The 17,879-nt window shown below is 32.4% G+C and overlaps 2 protein-coding genes across 3 annotated transcripts; both read left to right on the top strand.

The window, feature by feature from the left end:
- Positions 1 to 5,067: 5,067 nt before the first annotated feature.
- On the top strand, positions 5,068 to 10,548 carry LOC101250743 (alfin1-like PHD domain-containing protein). Of its 2 annotated transcripts, NM_001329571.1 has the most exons (5): positions 5,068 to 5,456; positions 5,588 to 5,620; positions 7,527 to 7,755; positions 9,790 to 9,910; positions 10,011 to 10,458. In NM_001329571.1, exons 1-5 carry the CDS (start codon positions 5,369 to 5,371, stop codon positions 10,287 to 10,289), a joined length of 750 nt encoding a protein of 249 aa, NP_001316500.1. In that variant the 5' UTR covers positions 5,068 to 5,368; the 3' UTR covers positions 10,290 to 10,458. The 2 variants fall into 2 exon arrangements, with proteins under 2 accessions (NP_001316500.1, XP_025886696.1); XM_026030911.2 differs by lacking the exons at positions 5,068 to 5,456; positions 5,588 to 5,620 and adding an exon at positions 5,901 to 6,104 and having other exon boundaries at positions 10,011 to 10,548.
- Positions 10,549 to 12,041: 1,493 nt separating this feature from the next.
- On the top strand, positions 12,042 to 17,808 carry fin1 (putative alfin-like transcription factor). The gene is made up of 5 exons (NM_001247768.2): positions 12,042 to 12,360; positions 12,502 to 12,534; positions 14,357 to 14,585; positions 17,197 to 17,317; positions 17,410 to 17,808. Exons 1-5 carry the CDS (start codon positions 12,273 to 12,275, stop codon positions 17,683 to 17,685), a joined length of 747 nt encoding a protein of 248 aa, NP_001234697.1. The 5' UTR covers positions 12,042 to 12,272; the 3' UTR covers positions 17,686 to 17,808.
- The last annotated feature ends 71 nt before the right edge of the window (positions 17,809 to 17,879 follow it).

Genomic DNA, 17,879 nt, shown 5'->3' on the forward strand with positions numbered 1-17,879 from the left:
CATACCTAAAAGATTTTTTTTTTTAATTTCAATATTTTTACGAGATTTATCACTTATGAATTTAAACCAACTTTTGGGCAGATCATTTTAGGCAAATTTCAATGAATTACATTTTCATAGGTTAATTTTATTATTTCAAAGAGAAGTCCATAGAGCATATTGTGTCATTTTTTTGTGCCCCTATTCAATTCCGCGTGAATATAGCTTGTGCATGTTTTTTACTTCTACCAATGCTACTTTATGCTGAGCGGATCTATTAAGGGTTGAAGAGATTTTAAAAAAAAAATAAAATGAAAATTTATATTATTTATATTTGATTAAATTATATTTTATGTATATATAATAAATATTGAATCATTATAAAAAAAAAATTGTGTCTACTTCTTCATAATTTAAATTTCTTGGTTAAAATCATTCTCCGGTCACTGAGTCTCTCTTAATGAATTGTGTGACCAACGCAACTAAAAATAAACTCTCGATGGTTCATTATTATTTGTCATGTTGTGTTTTTAGAAAGTTAAATTGAATAAAAAATTTATATATTCAAAAATTATATAAAAAGTATTATGAATTGTAATTTTTTAAATATCAATATATGATGAAAAACTATATTAAAAATGTTAATTAAACTTCAAATAATTTGATTCTAAATAATGTAACTATGACAATGAAAATAGACGGATGGAATACCGGATGAATAGTTTCTCACAAACTGTTGTTTGATTGTCAATTTTTTCCTAACTAAAGGGTCAAACTGATTAGAAATTAGAAAAATTCCTAGTTGGAGAACTTCATATTTGTTTGCAAAAATGAAATATAATTATAAAATGATTACGCGGCCAAAATATACTGTAATTTCACATGTTCCAAAAGGAATATATATATATATATATATATATATATATATATATATATAATATTTGCAATGTTAATTTTATTTTTAAGGCATCTTCAAAATTCATCAATAATTAGCGGTCCATCACACATTCATATACTATACGATAGATACGTCGTGATTGTGCAGCAATAATGCATGTACTGGGATTAAAGTTTATTTAGAAATATTTTATATAATATTGTATAATCAATTATTATTTATCTCGTTTTGATTTGACACGAAATTTAATAATTAAATCTTGATATTAAACATAATATGCGAAAAGTTATTAAAGAGTTATATAAAAAAAATTTAAACTGACTTTAAAAAATAAGTATAACAAACAAATTGAAACGATATAATACAGAATATATATAAAATATTTGCCGGAGTGGGTGGGGGTGGGGGGTCATTGCAATTAAAATGTGGAAACAATGAGTGTTTGACGTTAGCATTCTATGACAAGTCGAGAAATACGACCATTTTAATGTTATTTTAGTAGTCAGATTCAGAATTTTAAAGTTTAAAGAAGATAAACTCTTGATGGCAAAATTATTTGTACAAATCAACTGAATTTTTAAACTATTGAATTTTATCGAATCTATAACTCACTTCAAAGTTGTAAGCAAAATCTGCTGTTGAGAGTTTTTCTTATTAGACAAAAAAATGAAGATTAGGCACTTGAATGTATACATTTAGAATAGAAAAAGTAGAAATATATCTCAGATCAAGAAAGCATGTTTGAAGTGTTACAAGAGCTATAACTTTTTTTAAAAAGGATTAAATACTTTTAATCTTCAATATTTAAGTCCTATAGATTAAAATTAATTGACAATATATACTTGTATACACATGTATACAGAAATAGTTATATTTAGAGTTGAATTGGAGCTGATGAAAAAAAAAACTATAGATATTCATTCATGATATGATTATCAGTTACAGGGACATTTGATTACACAAAAATGACAACTCATTTTAAACATAATTTTGAACTCAATTGTTAGCAACAATTACAAGACAGACATCAAGCAGAATGTCGTATTACACTAAAAATGACATAGTAAATGTGTTTCTGGACCATGAAATTGGAATCTCCTGCTGATAAAGTTACATTAACATTGTGTTGGGTATTGCCAACATCCCGTCTAGGGCAAGGCCCACGAAGGGTTAGAGTAGTTTGGTTTAGAGTTATAATCGAGCATGATATTTGCTCGGTATACTTTGTTAAAAATAAAGTTATGCCTTTGCTATCAGCTATAACTTTTGGGTATCATAATAAACATTTGATCCTAATAAGTGGTATCAACAATTATGCCACAAGACAAATGAGTTGGAGAAAAAAACACAACTTTCGAGAGCATTTTTCATTCTCAGTAGTAGTAGTAGTAGTTCGTGTAAGATTTAGTGTTTCAATTAATTTTGAAACAAATTTCTCCGTTGAAAAAGTTTTTCAAATAATAAAATAATGAATGTGAATTGTAACATTCTTTTTTGTTTAATTCTAAGTTATAGGATTTTGGAAGAGGCTTTTTAATTCTACGTTATGGATTTTTTGAAAGATAATTTATTTTCAATTCATGAACCTACAATAAATTCTATCTTCAAGAAACATATTAACGTGCCTCTAAGCCAAACAAGTTTTATTTTGTATTCCTTGTAATTTTTATCATGCTTGTTCATTTGTTCTAATAGTTCATAATTAATAGCGATCATTCAAGTAGTCTGAGTGAGATTAGATCACCCTTTGAGATTTTATTAGATATGTTATTGTTGAGTTTAATCACAAAATGTAAAAAATAGTGGATAACATATCAAGGAGTACTTCAGCCAGATCAGTTCAACAAGTAGCAGAGCGCAAATCATCATTCTAAAGCCTAACATCGATAATGTAATCACATAAATAGAGTTTGAATAGAGTAGAATGTACGCATGTTTTATCTTACCCTAATCTTAGGATAAATATCACATTTAGTTAGTCCCTTGGTCCCATTTTATATGACACTTTTTGAGTTTCGAGATTCAAACAAGTCTATTTTTGACCGTAAATTTTTCATATACCTTTTAAATAGTTTGATGTCAATTGTTGTGACTTATTGTACTTTTACGTAATTTAAAAATATATAAATTTCATGTAACTTTTTTTAAGATTTCATACGTAAATTTTTAATCAAACTTAAATTGTTTGACTCTTCGAACATAAAAAGTGCACAGATTGAGGGAGAGGGAGTATATAACTTTGATTCTTTTTTAAAAATAAAATAAAAAATCACTATAGTCATATAGCTATAATTTCGACTATAAACTTATTATACTTTCACTGACTCACACCTAAATCATAATTATTGAAAATAAATTAAATCGTAAATTATAGTCTATCTCAAATCCAAATAAATGAGAAAAATTATCCAAATGGGCCAGAATGGATATAGAGGAATCGTTTTCCAAGTCCATTTTGTAGAAAGATATTTGCGATTTTGTGCAAGTTAGTGAAGTATCATAATTTTGTTTTGCGTTAGAAATTACAATTACATATAACTATATAAGTGAAATTTACATTAATTTTATGTTATCTACTTTATCATTCACTATATTGAATAACTTCATTCAAAAAAATTATGTTACAGAAGTTCATCTTCGATAATAATTTAAAGATAAAATTTTATAATTCTACGCGCTCGAAAGTTTACAATTATTTTTTTAAACCCTTTATATACCTTGTGATTTTGGGGAAAAAAGAAAAAAAAAAACGAAGACCTTTCGATAACTAAAGCCAAAGTAGTTATCCGTGCTATTTATATTCCCACAATTTTTATTTAAAAAAATTATGTTATAAAAGTTCGCTTCTGATAATAATTTAAAGCTAAAATTTTATAATTTTACACACTCAAAAGTTCACAATTATTTTTTTGACTTTGGGAAAAGAAAACAAAAACCTTTCGATAAATAAAGCCAAGTAGTTATCCGTGCTATTTATATCCCCACAACTTTTATAAAACAACAAATGTCAAAATCAAAACCTACAAATGCAATCATACGTTTTTTTAATCATCTCCGTCTACTTTTATTTATATATTTATTTATTTTAAAAAATATTAATTTAAAAAATATGTATATATTGTAAAATCAAGATTATAAAAAGAATACAAGAAAAGTCGATGTAGGAGAAGACTTTCTTCTTATTCAAGTATATATAAGTTTCATATGTATATTTTACAATAGTGAATGAACAATCCTATTTATAGAGTGCGAAATCACTCCAATGGTCACCATATTAAGTATAGATAAATTTTTATCCAAAAAGGTTCATGTAACCTAGTGAATATGAATGGTTGTTCATGTACTAACTTTATGGACTATCCACTTATTTAATGGATTTATAACACTATATTTGTAATATTAATTATTTAATATTTTTTAAAAATGTAATACTAAACATAGATTCGAATAGATATTATAATAAATTATTCATATAAATTATTATTTTTTAAAAATGTTTGGAATTAAAAATGGACAAACAAAATAAGATTTTTTATCCTAATCAATAAAATAGAGTATGGGAATTTTATACAAAATTTCATAATGTTAAGAGCTAGTTGGGTCATATTCCTATTTTTCTTTACCAAAGTATAAAAGTCTCTTCAATTTGGTCATATCCGGATTACCGGATACATCCTAAAACATTTGATATATCGCATCCCAATTTTAAATACATTGCTCAATATTTTGATATATTACGTCTCAATTTCAGATACATCACTCAATGTATCGGCATATCACTTATGTCTTATTTTGATAGAATCTAATCATCACTTTCCTATTTCTAATACATCAATCAACGTCTCGATTTTAAATAGATTACTTAACATATCGATATGTCACTATTTATAAAATGTATATCCAAAAATAGGAGATAATAGAGACTTTATAAAATTTATAAATGATAAAATATTTCTAAAAATATGATAATATAAGTTGTGTCTGTCTTTAGGTGATTCTTTTCATTAATTTTTTTTTTCAAGTTAGGAGCATGGTATGATTTTAACTAGAAATAAAAAGACTTTTACATGAGATTTGACAATTTTTATTTTTTTAATCAGTAGAGTAGTGCTACACAAATAGTTATCTATTTTTACCAAATAAATAAATAAATAAATAAATAAATAAAAACAAATACAATAAAGGCAGATAAGAAAGTAATCTATTTACCAAAAACCCTTTCCCTCTCTTCCCGCTGTTTGTTCTCTTTCTCTCTCTACAATCTCTGCCACTTTACTTCTTACAATTTCTAAGCTTTTTCCTTATCAAATCTTCATTTTCACTGCACATAGCAAACTAATTTTCAAATTTTGGGCAACATGAAGTGGAAAGTTTAGTTCTTGGGGGGAAACCCTATTTTATTTCAACCCACTTCTTGTTTTTTTTCTTTTCCAAAGACTCAATTTTTTTTTCTTGTGGATTTGTTAGAAATTGCGTGTAGACAAGGTTATTATGGAAAATTCGGTACCCAGGACTGTAGAAGAAGTATTCAGCGATTTCAAAAGTCGTAGAGCTGCTTTGATTAAAGCACTTACCACAGGTTTGTAGTTTTGTTTTTTTAATTTTCATGAACTTTTATGGGTTTTTGAGCTTAATTACTTTCTGGGTGTTGATGAATTTTGTTGGGTTTTGCTAATTTTTTTGTTTCTTTTATAAAAAAAATTATTGCAGATGTTGAGAAGTTTTATCAGCAGTGTGATCCTGGTGAGTTTCTGTTGCTCGGTTTTAGATTGGATTATTGTGGTTCATCTATATTAGCGAAGTTGGTTGTTCTGTTTTATTGAGCTTGAGGTGTATTTCTAAATGTAGTATATTTCTTATAAGCTATAAGCTTTTAATTTCTGGGACTGTTCCTTCTGTATCTTGGAATTTCATTGTTAAATGTGGTTAAAATGATTATAAGTCACTTGATTAGACCTTTAACATTTCAGAATTCTTATCCTGTTTTTGTGTTGGTTTTGTAATTCCAATTTCGTTCTTTCAGGGAGTGGCCTAAACCTTATGGTTAGAGGTTTCTGATTGTTGGAATCATTTTGTCATTCAATGTTCTTCTTTGGGTGTTATGCAGGAATGGGAAGATTGTATTTTTGTGAAGTAGTTTATCGCTTCAATCAAAAAAGCAATTCTTCTGCATGTACAACAGAATTATCATGATTTCAAACTGCATTCCACAACATGAATTGTAAAAGTGAGATCATTACTTAGAATTTTATGTCATTTACAGTGTTGTCAAAGGTGTGCTTAAGCCTTGAAAGAGAAGCTCCAAACATGTTGAGGGCTTTGACTCACTTAATGTGCGTTTTATTTAGTGTCATTGTTAAGACTCTAACTCAAACTTTTCCTTGCAAATAGGTGTTGTCTGGGGAGACAACATTTAACAGTTGATATTTCACTTTATTGTGAAAATTTTTAATTTCTTTGTCCATAGATTTATTTTTCATGCTTATATTTATGAGTCTTGTACCAAATGTATGTATGTATGTATGTGTGTGTGTATATTTAAGTGTGTATATATATATATATATTTTTTTTAAATTTTTTTTCGATTTGCACCTTTTTTTCATAAAACCCACACTTTATTTGTGTTTAAATCCCCAACGGACCTTAGAGCTTTTCACTTTTGATTAATTAGTCATTTAATTAGGATGTCAATATCAGAAATCTATGCATTGTAATCTTGTGTATCAATTCTCAAGGAGATAGAGATGTAAAACTTCTTTTATGTAGCAGTGATCATCATTTCTCTATCACAATGACGCAGTGTCTCCAACCATCATTAATCTTGTTTATGATATGGGTAAAAGCACATGATTGCATATTATTGCAGTGTGAAAGCACTTTGATGTTTTCATGACTTTTTTTAATGTAAATGCGTGCATTTTCTGTGTACTTACTTAAGGTGTCTGGAGGCAGGGTAGTTAAAGTGGTTAGATACTATATTGTCACCTTATGATTAATAAATATTCTTGTTTTTTTGTTTTTCTCTTTCTTGGTAAGTTTTTGTTCTCTTTTTCATTTTTTGTTTTTTTTGGGGGGGTTAGGGGTTGGGTGTTGGGGTGGGGGAGGTTCTGTTATTTCTGGTATGTGAAAAAACATGGAAATTCTTAGTTTGTATTTGGCAGTTTTAGAGGTTTTCTTTTGTGCCAGCACTCGATAATTGTTTTTGAAGTATTTGTTATCGCAGTGATTCATACCGTAACTTTATCCCGAAAATTTGACTCCTTTCTTTTATGCGGTGTCTAACAGTTTATTTCATTTTTGTTGTTTATTTGCTCCCATTTATGGAACTGCTGATTATGACCTTTGTGACGATGCATATCAATAAACTACTCCCTCTCTGTATCAAACAGTTGTGTCAGTCCTTATGATAGTATATCTCTCTCTTAATTTTTCTTAGTCCTTCTTGAAGTTTTAAGGATAATAAGTTTCGCTTTCGTGTTGCATTATTCTTCTCCCCTTTGTTTCCAGTTTGCCCTCTTTTTTTCCTTGCTTTGATGCTTGTTGTGTGTTCCCCCTCATTGGATGTTCAATTCTTGTTTAGATCACTTGTGCAGATCATTTGTGAATTGTTGATGAAAATTTGTGAATTTAACCATATGTTTACTTTCAGAAAAGGAGAACTTGTGTCTCTATGGGCTTCCTAATGAAACATGGGAAGTAAACCTCCCGGTGGAAGAGGTGCCTCCAGAACTTCCTGAACCAGCATTGGGCATAAATTTTGCACGTGATGGAATGCAAGAAAAAGACTGGTTATCACTTGTTGCTGTTCACAGTGATTCGTGGCTGCTTTCTGTTGCATTTTACTTTGGCGCAAGGTTTGGGTTCGGCAAGAGTGATAGGTAAAATAACATCCACCCTCTCTTTTGAACTCTGAATTTGCAGTGTCTGTTAGGTAATATCTGCTCGCGCTTCTTTTTATCTTCTGGGGTTTATCTAGTGGCATATGTTGAGCTATGTCTTTCCTATAGCTGTTCCCCTCATGCTTCTTAAAATTCATCTCCCCAAGCATTTAGTGCATCCAGAACTTGTATGCTCCATCGATCAATTTTAGGGAGATAAGCTTCTGTGATTGCTGTCCGTTTTTTTTTCCATAGCTGAGATAATTTTCCATGAAAAATCACTGAAGAAATTTAGTCAACAATCATGTATGAACATCTCTTTCCCAGAACTGTACTTTCTAACCCATACAACAGTTGGAGCTCCCTTTTTTCCCTTTGATCTTTGTTGAAGAAACAGTTACATGTTTCGTTTTTGTTGTCTTCTTGCTTACAATGTAGTGTTTGACCTGTTTTTTGCCTCTCATTGAGGTATGTTAACCCAGCAATCAATCAATCATGAACTAGGCTAATCTCGAATAAGGTTGGTTTGATTCCCTTATCTGCTTCATCTCTACAAGATTCAGTATTTAGGATTCATCATAATTAGACGAGTTTATGCTTGCTGTTAATCTACTCCAATCCTTCTGCTTCATCGACATATTAAGGCTCTTAATAGACAGTTGTGGCTGATTGATGGTGTTGAGTTTAAAACATCTTTTTCATTCTAAGGATATACTTTATATACAAAAGCACCAAGAAGCTGCAAATATATTGAGAGAGTTTATAACAGTAAAACTCTGAAGTTTAAGTATTAGCTGTAATTAGGATTACTAAGTTATAACTCTGGAGTGGAGAATTTCTAGCAGTGAGATTATTTGGGCAATATATAGAAGTCCACCTTCATCCAAAGTTCATTTAGTCGGTGTTTCATATTTTCTGTGTCATGAAAACATGATAAGACTTACCGATAAGCTGTAGTTGCTTTGGAGGTTGGTAGCTGCATCAAGGGAATTTGGAAAATGATACCTGCAGCCACTTTTTGGAGTATCTGGAATGATAGTAATAGAAGATGCTTTTAATGTAAAAGCTAGTTGCCTCATGTTTTTGTATAGTTGGTTTATTTATCCCTCTCGATTCCCGGCTCCTTTCTAAGCTTTGTCAGCTCCCCGAATCTTAACTAGCAATGTGAAGGAGCTACTGTATTTTTGTAACTATTATGCATCTACTTTATGTCTGCGATATACTAATAACTTCGTTATAAAAAAAGATGTCTTATTACTTTGTCTTGGTGAGCATACTGATGACTTGTTGCAATGAGATTCCAGACATCTTCCATTTTTAGGTTTCTATAGAATTTGTCTATCATTACCTTATAAATATGGAATATAGATTTACAAAGCCTTTTGTCCGTTCACTATTCTGGAGAAGGTTATTAGGTCCTAGTTATTAGACAAGCAGATTCATTTGCATAGTGACATATTTTGTGGGCATCATTAGATCAGATAATGCTTGGTTAGAAGCGAGGATGCTTGGCATGTTGAGATGCTTACCTTCAGCCGGTGTGTTGGATGTAACATCATAGAATAAAATAGTATGTTGAGTGAATAGTAGGAGTTTCAGACATGTTGAGAGATCATCACTGTTATTGTTGGCTGTAGCATCATTGAATATGTTAGTGCTTAGTTGAATAGGCAAAGGATGTCTGACATGTCAGGACAGCCCAAATGCTGTATAATATTTGGAGGCTGGAGCAACTTGTGAGTAACAGGTCTACTTTTTGTATCTGCTGCTATTGTAGGTTAGAGAATCTTCTGGATGTGAAACTATGGCTGTAATCATTATAAGCTGGATTTTATATTGGGAAACTGGTGCATGTGATCCACGATCATGTGTACATGTCCAGAAATGTTAAACTTAAATCTCTTATATTTGTCTAGTGTATGGATAGTTTGTCTAACTAGTCCAATGTCATAAATGTGTCTTCCATTGGTTAAATGGTTATCTGAGATATATTTAGAGAGAATAATTGTTTTATTTTGGAAATCATGTATACAGGAAGAGGCTTTTCCAAATGATAAATGATCTCCCAACAGTGTTTGAAGTTGTTACTGGAGCTGCTAAACAAACACGTGATGCTCCTCACAACAATAGCAACAAAAGCAAATCAAGTGGAAAGGTTCTCATATACTGGACCTAACATGTAGAACTACTGTATATATATATATATTTTTCATTTTGTTTGAGCATATGTTTTCTGCATCATCTTTAATTTGCAGCCTCGGCAGCCAGAGTCCCAACTCAAGGCAGTAAAGGTGTCTCCACCTAAAATGGAGAACGACAGTGGTGAGGAGGAAGAAGAAGAAGAAGAGGATGAACAAGGCGCAACTCTGTGTGGAGCTTGTGGTGATAATTATGCGACTGATGAATTCTGGATTTGCTGTGATATTTGCGAGAGATGGTTCCATGGAAAATGTGTGAAGATTACTCCAGCTAAAGCTGAGCATATCAAACAGTACAAGTGTCCTAGTTGCAGTAGCAAGAGAGCTAAAGTCTAAAAATTGCGGCAAGGACAATTAAGTGGTGATGTTGGAAGGTGTAGGAGTTTTAGCTCAGTTATCAAATGTCAAAAGTTAAATGTTTGCTGATGGAATTGGGATGTCCATTTGCTTTCTGTTATCTTGCTTTCGGATTGCGTTTTAGATTTTAAAGAAATTGTGCCTGTTATCATCTTGTGTTTGAAGATCCATTTTCACTTTTTACTTGTGTATTTATTATGACCTGCTTAAACTTATGAAGGTCCATCCTTTTATACCAGTTCACCATGACTATACCCCAATATAGGTTAGGTTATTCTATCACTACAATTCTTCATCTGCTACAACAATTCAACAGCTTCAATCACATTGCCGTAAGCTGTTTATACCCTGAAAATCGTAGCATTCCAATCTGCTGCAACACTTCTCTAAGGAATTTCATCAAACTGTTGCTGTGCAATCTCCAAAGATCAAAACTTCCCATTCATACCCATAACCGCATTCTGAATGAACCTACCCAACCATGCTCTCTTGGAACAATCTAAGTGATTGACAAGAAGAACAATCCACATACCCAGCAAGTGCACAAACTTTACTATTATTTCGTGGAGACAGAGAAATTATTGACTCACGTATAACAGATGCAAGTAAAAATATCAAGATGAACAATAACGACAACGAAATAATATAAACAACATGTAAATATCAAAAACAAAAATTATAAAAATACGACTAATACTGTAACATACACCAATAATGCTGCACCACTACTTATTTATATATAAATTAAAAAAAATAGAACTAGTGAAAAAGCTACTCACGTTAATTCAATATTGGAGTTTGTCTTTACACTTAAATCACCGTCTTGCTATGATTTCATCTGAAAAAATATTGTACGCAACCCAATAGGTACACTTGCTCTCTCACATATATTACAAAACCTTTTCCCTGTTAATTTTTTTTAGCAAAATAAATCAGTACTAGTAACAAACGAATCAGTCAAAACCCTAAAAATTAATTGGGCCCCGTAAATAAAATCACAATAAGATATATTTTTAGGTTAGCAAAATCAACTAACCATAACCCAGCCAGAAAAAAAAAAAAAAGAAAGATGAAGATTGCTTCCAAAGGAACAATGGTGCATTTGAAGCCGCATCTCAAACCAACAATTCTATTGGACTAGCTTGCGCAATTTCAACTAATTTCATGTGTTATATTCTATCACTCAATTTTATTCGTGAAGATTCAAGATTCTCAAATCATTTTCTATATTTTTCAATACCCTTCGTATTTATCTCATTTAAATAAAAGTAAAACCTTTTTGATAACTATAAAATTCGATTATCGAAAACAAACAAATGTCAAAATCAAAACCCACAAAATGCAAACATCATAGCCTTTTTTTTAACACCTCTGCCTCATCATCATCAAACAAGAAAGAAAAGATAAGAAGATAGAAGAATCCCTCTCCATTGTCCAAGGCAAAATCTTCATCCTAAGTTGTAATAAAATATTCTCAAGTTGGGAGTATTGCTATAATTTAACAACAAATAAAAAGACATTTCACATCAGATTTCTGATCTCTCTCTGCCACAATTTTTTTTTTTTCATAATTTTTGAAAGAACCAATAGATCCAAGTACTCGTACACTAGTGCTACATGTATCTATTTACCAAAAAAGAAACTCAAATAAATGCTGCTACTAAAACCCTTTCCCCACCACCCCACTTTCCTCTTTCTTCATGCTCTTCTCTCTCTCTCTCTATATATCCGTTTCTTACAATTTCTCTACTTGCTTCTCACAATTTCTCATGAAAATTTGAGCTTTTCTCTTTATGAATCTTCATTTTTCACAGCACATAGCAAGCTATTTTTAAAGTTTTGGGCAACATGAAGAGGAAACCCTAGTTCTTTGGGGAAAAAACCCTAATTTTCTTGTTTTTTTTCAAAGACTCGATTTTTTTCTTGTGGGGTTGTTAAAAATTGAGTGAAGAGAAGGATAATATGGAAAATACGGTACCTAGGACTGTAGAAGAAGTATTCAACGATTTCAAAGGTCGTAGAGCTGGTTTAATTAAAGCACTAACTACAGGTTTGTAGTGTTGTTTCCTTTTTTTTTTTTTCTTAAAATTTTCTTGCACTTTTTATGGGGTTTTGAGCATAATTTCATTCTGGGTGTTCCTGAATTTTGTTGGTTTTTACTAATTATGATGTTCTTAAAAAAATTATGCAGATGTCGAGAAGTTCTATCAGTCGTGTGATCCTGGTGAGTTTTCTGCTGCTCAGTTTTGATGGACTGTTGCGGTCCGTCAATATTCACGTTTGGTTCTTCTGTGCTATGAGCTTGAGCTGTATTTCTAAATGCAGTATATGTCTTGGAGGCTATAGCTTTTAATTTCTGGGACCGTTCTTTGTATTCATATTTTTTCTTCAAATTGCTGCTCTTTTATGTTCTCATTGAGCGATTTGGTTGAGTGATTAATTAGGACTTTGTCACTCTTTAATATTTCAGAATTTTGTAATTTGCTTCTTGTCCCCTTTTTTTTGGGTCACTTTTGTAATTTCAGTGCTGTTTGTCCTAGGGAGTGGCCTAAAATTCATGTTAGAGCTTTCTGACTGTTTACATTAGGGCTGTGTATCGGCTAGTTCGGTTCAGTTTTGAAGTTTATTGGGTTGGCTTATTGGTTATCGGTTTGTAGAGATGCTAAACCGTTATAGAACCATTATGATATTGGCTTTATCGGTTATTGATTTATCGGTTTTTTATCGTTATCGGTTTAACCGTTAAGATTTGACACAAAAGAAAAAACATTGAAAATCATTTAAAAACAAGGTGACAAACCAAATAAACCATGCACTTGAGTTCACAAGTTACATCTTGCTCTAAAGCAAACACTTTTACATTGTAGAATAATCAAGTGTTTGAGACAACCAAAAAATAAAATTAGGAAATTAAACTCCAAGTCGAGAACTTTATATACAAAATGGTATAAATATAATTATTTAATTTACTATTGGGTTACTGGTTAACCCATTAAGAACAAAACTTTAAACCGTTAAGAACCAATAACCCGATTAACAAAAAAAATCAAAATCGTTATCAAAACCACTAAAACAATAACCTAATACTTTTTTATCGATTTGGTTTTGAACAGCCCTAGTTTACATCATTTTGTCATTTGATGTTCTGCTTTGGTGTTATGCAGGAACAGAAAGATCATATCTTTATTGAGTAGTTAATTGTCGCCTTCGATATGAAAGAGTAATTCTTCTGCATTTTCAACAGAATTATCATTATCTAAAACTGCTTTGCAAAACATGATCTTTAAAAATGAGATCATTACTTAGAATTTTATGTCGTTTAGTGAGAGTGTCAGTGTCAGAAGTGTTCTCATCATTGTCTTGATGACTTTTTATCAGTTCTCAAGGAAGAAGAGGTGTAAAGCTTCTTTTATGTAGCAATGAGTCATCATTTCTCTATCACAGTGACACAGTGTCTCCAACCATAATTTATCTTGCTATTTATGAAATTTTTTTGAAGTATTTGATATAGTAGGGGAGCATACTGTGGTTTTATCCCGATTATTTGATTCCTTTCTTCTGTGGAGTTTCTAACTGTTTATACTTATTCGATAGTCTCTGTTAACAACTCTATTTTGAAGAACTGGTCTAAATTCTCTATTGTGTTGCTGTTATTTATTTTGTCCCCATTTATGAAACTGCTTATTATGACCTTTGTGATAATGATATCAATAGACTAATCCCTCTATATTTCAAACAGCTGTGTCAGTCTTTATGACAGTTAGTCTCTTAAATGTTTTTAGTCCAATCAATTACACAGTTACTGAAGGTTTTGTAGATAGTTTATTACGGCCTGGAAGTTGTAAGGATAATTCATTTTTCTCTCGTGTTGCATCATTCTTCTCCCCATCATTTCACAGCTTGCCCTCTCTTTTTCCTTGTTTTGAGGCTTGTTGGGTATTTTCCCTCGTTGGATGTTCAATTCTTGTTTTCTATAGATCACTTATGCAGATCAATTATGAAGTGTTTATGAAAAATTCTGAATTTAACCATATGTTTACTTTCAGAAAAGGAGAACTTGTGTCTCTATGGGCTTCCTAATGAAACATGGGAAGTAAACCTCCCTGTTGAGGAGGTGCCTCCAGAACTTCCGGAGCCAGCATTAGGCATAAACTTTGCACGTGATGGAATGCAAGAGAAAGACTGGTTATCACTTGTTGCTGTTCATAGTGATTCATGGCTGCTTTCTGTTGCATTCTACTTTGGCGCACGGTTTGGGTTTGGCAAGAGTGAAAGGTAGAATAAAATTTGTTGCCAGTAGATTTCACCTCTATCATTTTAACTGTCTTGCAAACTTGGTCATATCCATTGTAATTTCATTTGAATGTGCATGTTTTTCCTGTTTGATGGAAGACATTCGAGGCCTGCGGCTACCTTTTGTCAAACGTAAATTAGTGTTGTGCCATGTGATTCCCTGCTATTAAAATTCTGTGTGGATTACCCGCCCTCCCTTCTAAACTCTGTCTTTGCATTGTCTATTAGGTAGTTTTTGCTTGATTACTTCTTATCTTTTCAGGGGTGGATCTAGTGGCATAAGTTGAGCTACTTCTTTGCCATAGTTGTTCTCCTCATGCTGCTTAAAACTCGTATTTTTTCCTGTAGGAGCTTACTTTTCAGTTTTTGTTGAACTCCATGTTTTTTGTTTTCTTTTGATTTTGCTGCATATACTTGATGCTTATTAATGACTCATCTTACTTGATCAAAAAATAAAATAAAATTCACCTTCGCAATCATTTAGTGCATCTAGAACTTGTGTGCTCCATTGTTCTATTTTAGGGAGATTGGCTTCTGTGGTTGCTGTCCCTCTTTTTTTGTTTCATAGGTGAGATCATTTTCATGAGAAGTCACAGAAGAAATTTAGTCAACAATCATGCTATGAAAATGTGTCTTTTTCGGAATTGTTCCTTTCTAACCCATACATCGACACCTTTTTTTGTCTTCTTTCTTAGCACGTAGTGTTTGACCTGTTTGCTGCTCCTCATTGAGGTATCTTGACCCAACAATCAATCTTTCATGAATTTAGGCCTTATCCAGAACAAATTGGGTTTGATTCACTGTTTTAGCTTCTGTGTCTCCAAGATTCTGTATTTAGAACTCATCATAGTTTGACAATCTTATGCTTGCCATTAATCTACTCCAAATCTTCTCCTTTATCGGCATATGAAAGCTCACATAGACAATGTTGTGCTTGATTGATGGTGTTGAGTTTAAAACATCTTTTTTCATTCTAAGGATATACTTTATTCGCAAAGCACCAAGAAGTTGCAAATATATTGAGTTTATGACGATAAAACTCTAAACTACAACTTTTATGTAATTAGGATTACTAAGCTAGAACTCTAGGATAGATGGTGTTGAGTTTAAAACATCTTTTTTCATTCTAAGGATATACTTTATTCGCAGAGCACGAAGAACTTGCAAATATATTGAGTTTATGACGATAAAGCTCTAAACTATAATTTTTATGTAATTAGGATTACTAAGCTAGAACTCTAGGATAGAGAATTGCAGCAGTTAGATTATTTAGGCAATATATAGGAGTCCACCTTCAACCAAAGTTCATCTAGTGTGGCATCTTCAACCTAAGTTCATTTACTCAGTGTTTCATATTCTTTGCGTCATGAAAGATGTCTTATTTCTGTGTCTTGGTGAGCATACTGATAAGATGTTGCAATGTTAATCTTGGTGTGATGAGATCCCAGACATCTTTCATTTTTAGTTTCTACTATAGAATCTGTTTGCTATTACCTTATAAATAAGGATTCTAGATTTGCACCGCCTTTTGTCCTTTCGCTATTCTAGGAAGGTTATTTGGTGCTAGTTGTTAGACAAAAGCAAATCCATTCACTAAGTGGAATTTGTTGTGGCATCATTGAATAAGATAATGTTTGGTTCAGCAAAGGTAGGGATGCCTGACATGTCCAGATGCTTACCATCAGCTGGCGTTTCTGAATGTACTCTCTTTGAATAAAATAGGTGCTCAGCTGAGTGAATAACAGGAGGTCTGACATCTTGAGAGATTTACTGTCATCTGTTATTATTGGCTGTAGGCTGTGCCATCATTGAATATTAGGTACATTCGGGACGGCTCAAATGCTGTATAATGATGGAGAGAAACTTCTAGTAGCAGGTTTTGGTCCCTCTTTTCTACCCTGGAGTCCTCCAACCGAGAAAAATTAGGGGGGTCATTTTGGTTTTGGGTCTGCGACGAATAGGTTCAAGAGATGAGAGAATTAAGGATACCCACCAGAAAGACTAATCCAATCCATAAGGAGGTACCAGAAAATACAACATTTTTGTTACTTGACCAGCCATCAGGAGAAGCAAATACAACGGGTACGCTAATCAATAAGATTAATGAAGTAGCAATTAATGCAAAAACAGCCAATTGGAAAGCAAGAGTCATGCTTTTAATCCTCCAAGCTACCAACAAATGAACTATATACCATTAGACCGTTAGAGAATATTGATGGATGTGAAAATATGACTGAAATCGTCATAAGCTGGAGTTTATACTGGGAAACTGGTTGCATGGGATTCCATAATCATACATACATGTCCAGAAATGTCAACTTAAATTTGACTTATATCTGTCAAGTGTCTGGATGGTTTGTCTAGCTAGAGTCCAATCTCGTTAATGTGCTTTCCTATGTTACTCGGATTCTTCATAAACAGCAATGGGGTGTGTGGGATCCTCCAAGATCAGTGCATTTTTTGGAGGATCTGACACAAGTATGGCATCACTATTGGAGAGTCCGAGCAGCATAGGTGGCTTACGTTGGTTAAATGGTTATCTGATATTAATTTAGTGAGGATAATTGTTTTATTTTGGGAATCATGTATACAGGAAGAGGCTTTTCCAAATGACAAATGATCTCCCAACAGTGTTTGAGGTTGTTACTGGAGCTGCTAAGCAGGCACGCGATGCCGCTCACAACAATAGCAGCAAAAGCAAATCAAGTGGAAAGGTTCTCATATACTGGACCTAACATATATAGTTACTGTTTCTTTTCCCATTTTGTTTGAGCACATGTTTTCAGCTATTATCTTTGATGTTCAGCCTCGACAGCCAGAGCCCCAGCCCAAGGAAGTAAAGGTGTCTCCACCTACAATGGAGGATGAAAGTGGGGAGGAGGAGGAAGAAGAAGAAGAAGAACAAGGGGCAACTCTCTGTGGAGCCTGTGGTGATAATTATGCGACTGATGAATTCTGGATTTGCTGTGATATTTGTGAGAGATGGTTCCATGGCAAATGTGTGAAGATTACCCCAGCAAAAGCTGAGCATATCAAGCAGTACAAGTGTCCCAGCTGCAGTAGCAAGAGAGCTAGAGTTTAAAATTTGTGGGACTTTTAGATCAACATCAATTAAGTGGAGATGTTGGAAGGTCTAGGACTTTTAGCTCAGTTATCAAATGTAAGCTATGTCAAAGTTAAATGTTTGCTGATGGAATTGGGATGTCCATTTCATGAACATTTGCTTTCTGTTATCTTGCTTTCGGATTGTGTTTTAGATGAAATTTGTGCCTGTTA

The sequence above is a fragment of the Solanum lycopersicum genome, chromosome 1 (assembly GCF_036512215.1).
Source record: "Solanum lycopersicum chromosome 1, SLM_r2.1".
Classification (NCBI taxonomy): Eukaryota; Viridiplantae; Streptophyta; class Magnoliopsida; order Solanales; family Solanaceae; genus Solanum; species Solanum lycopersicum.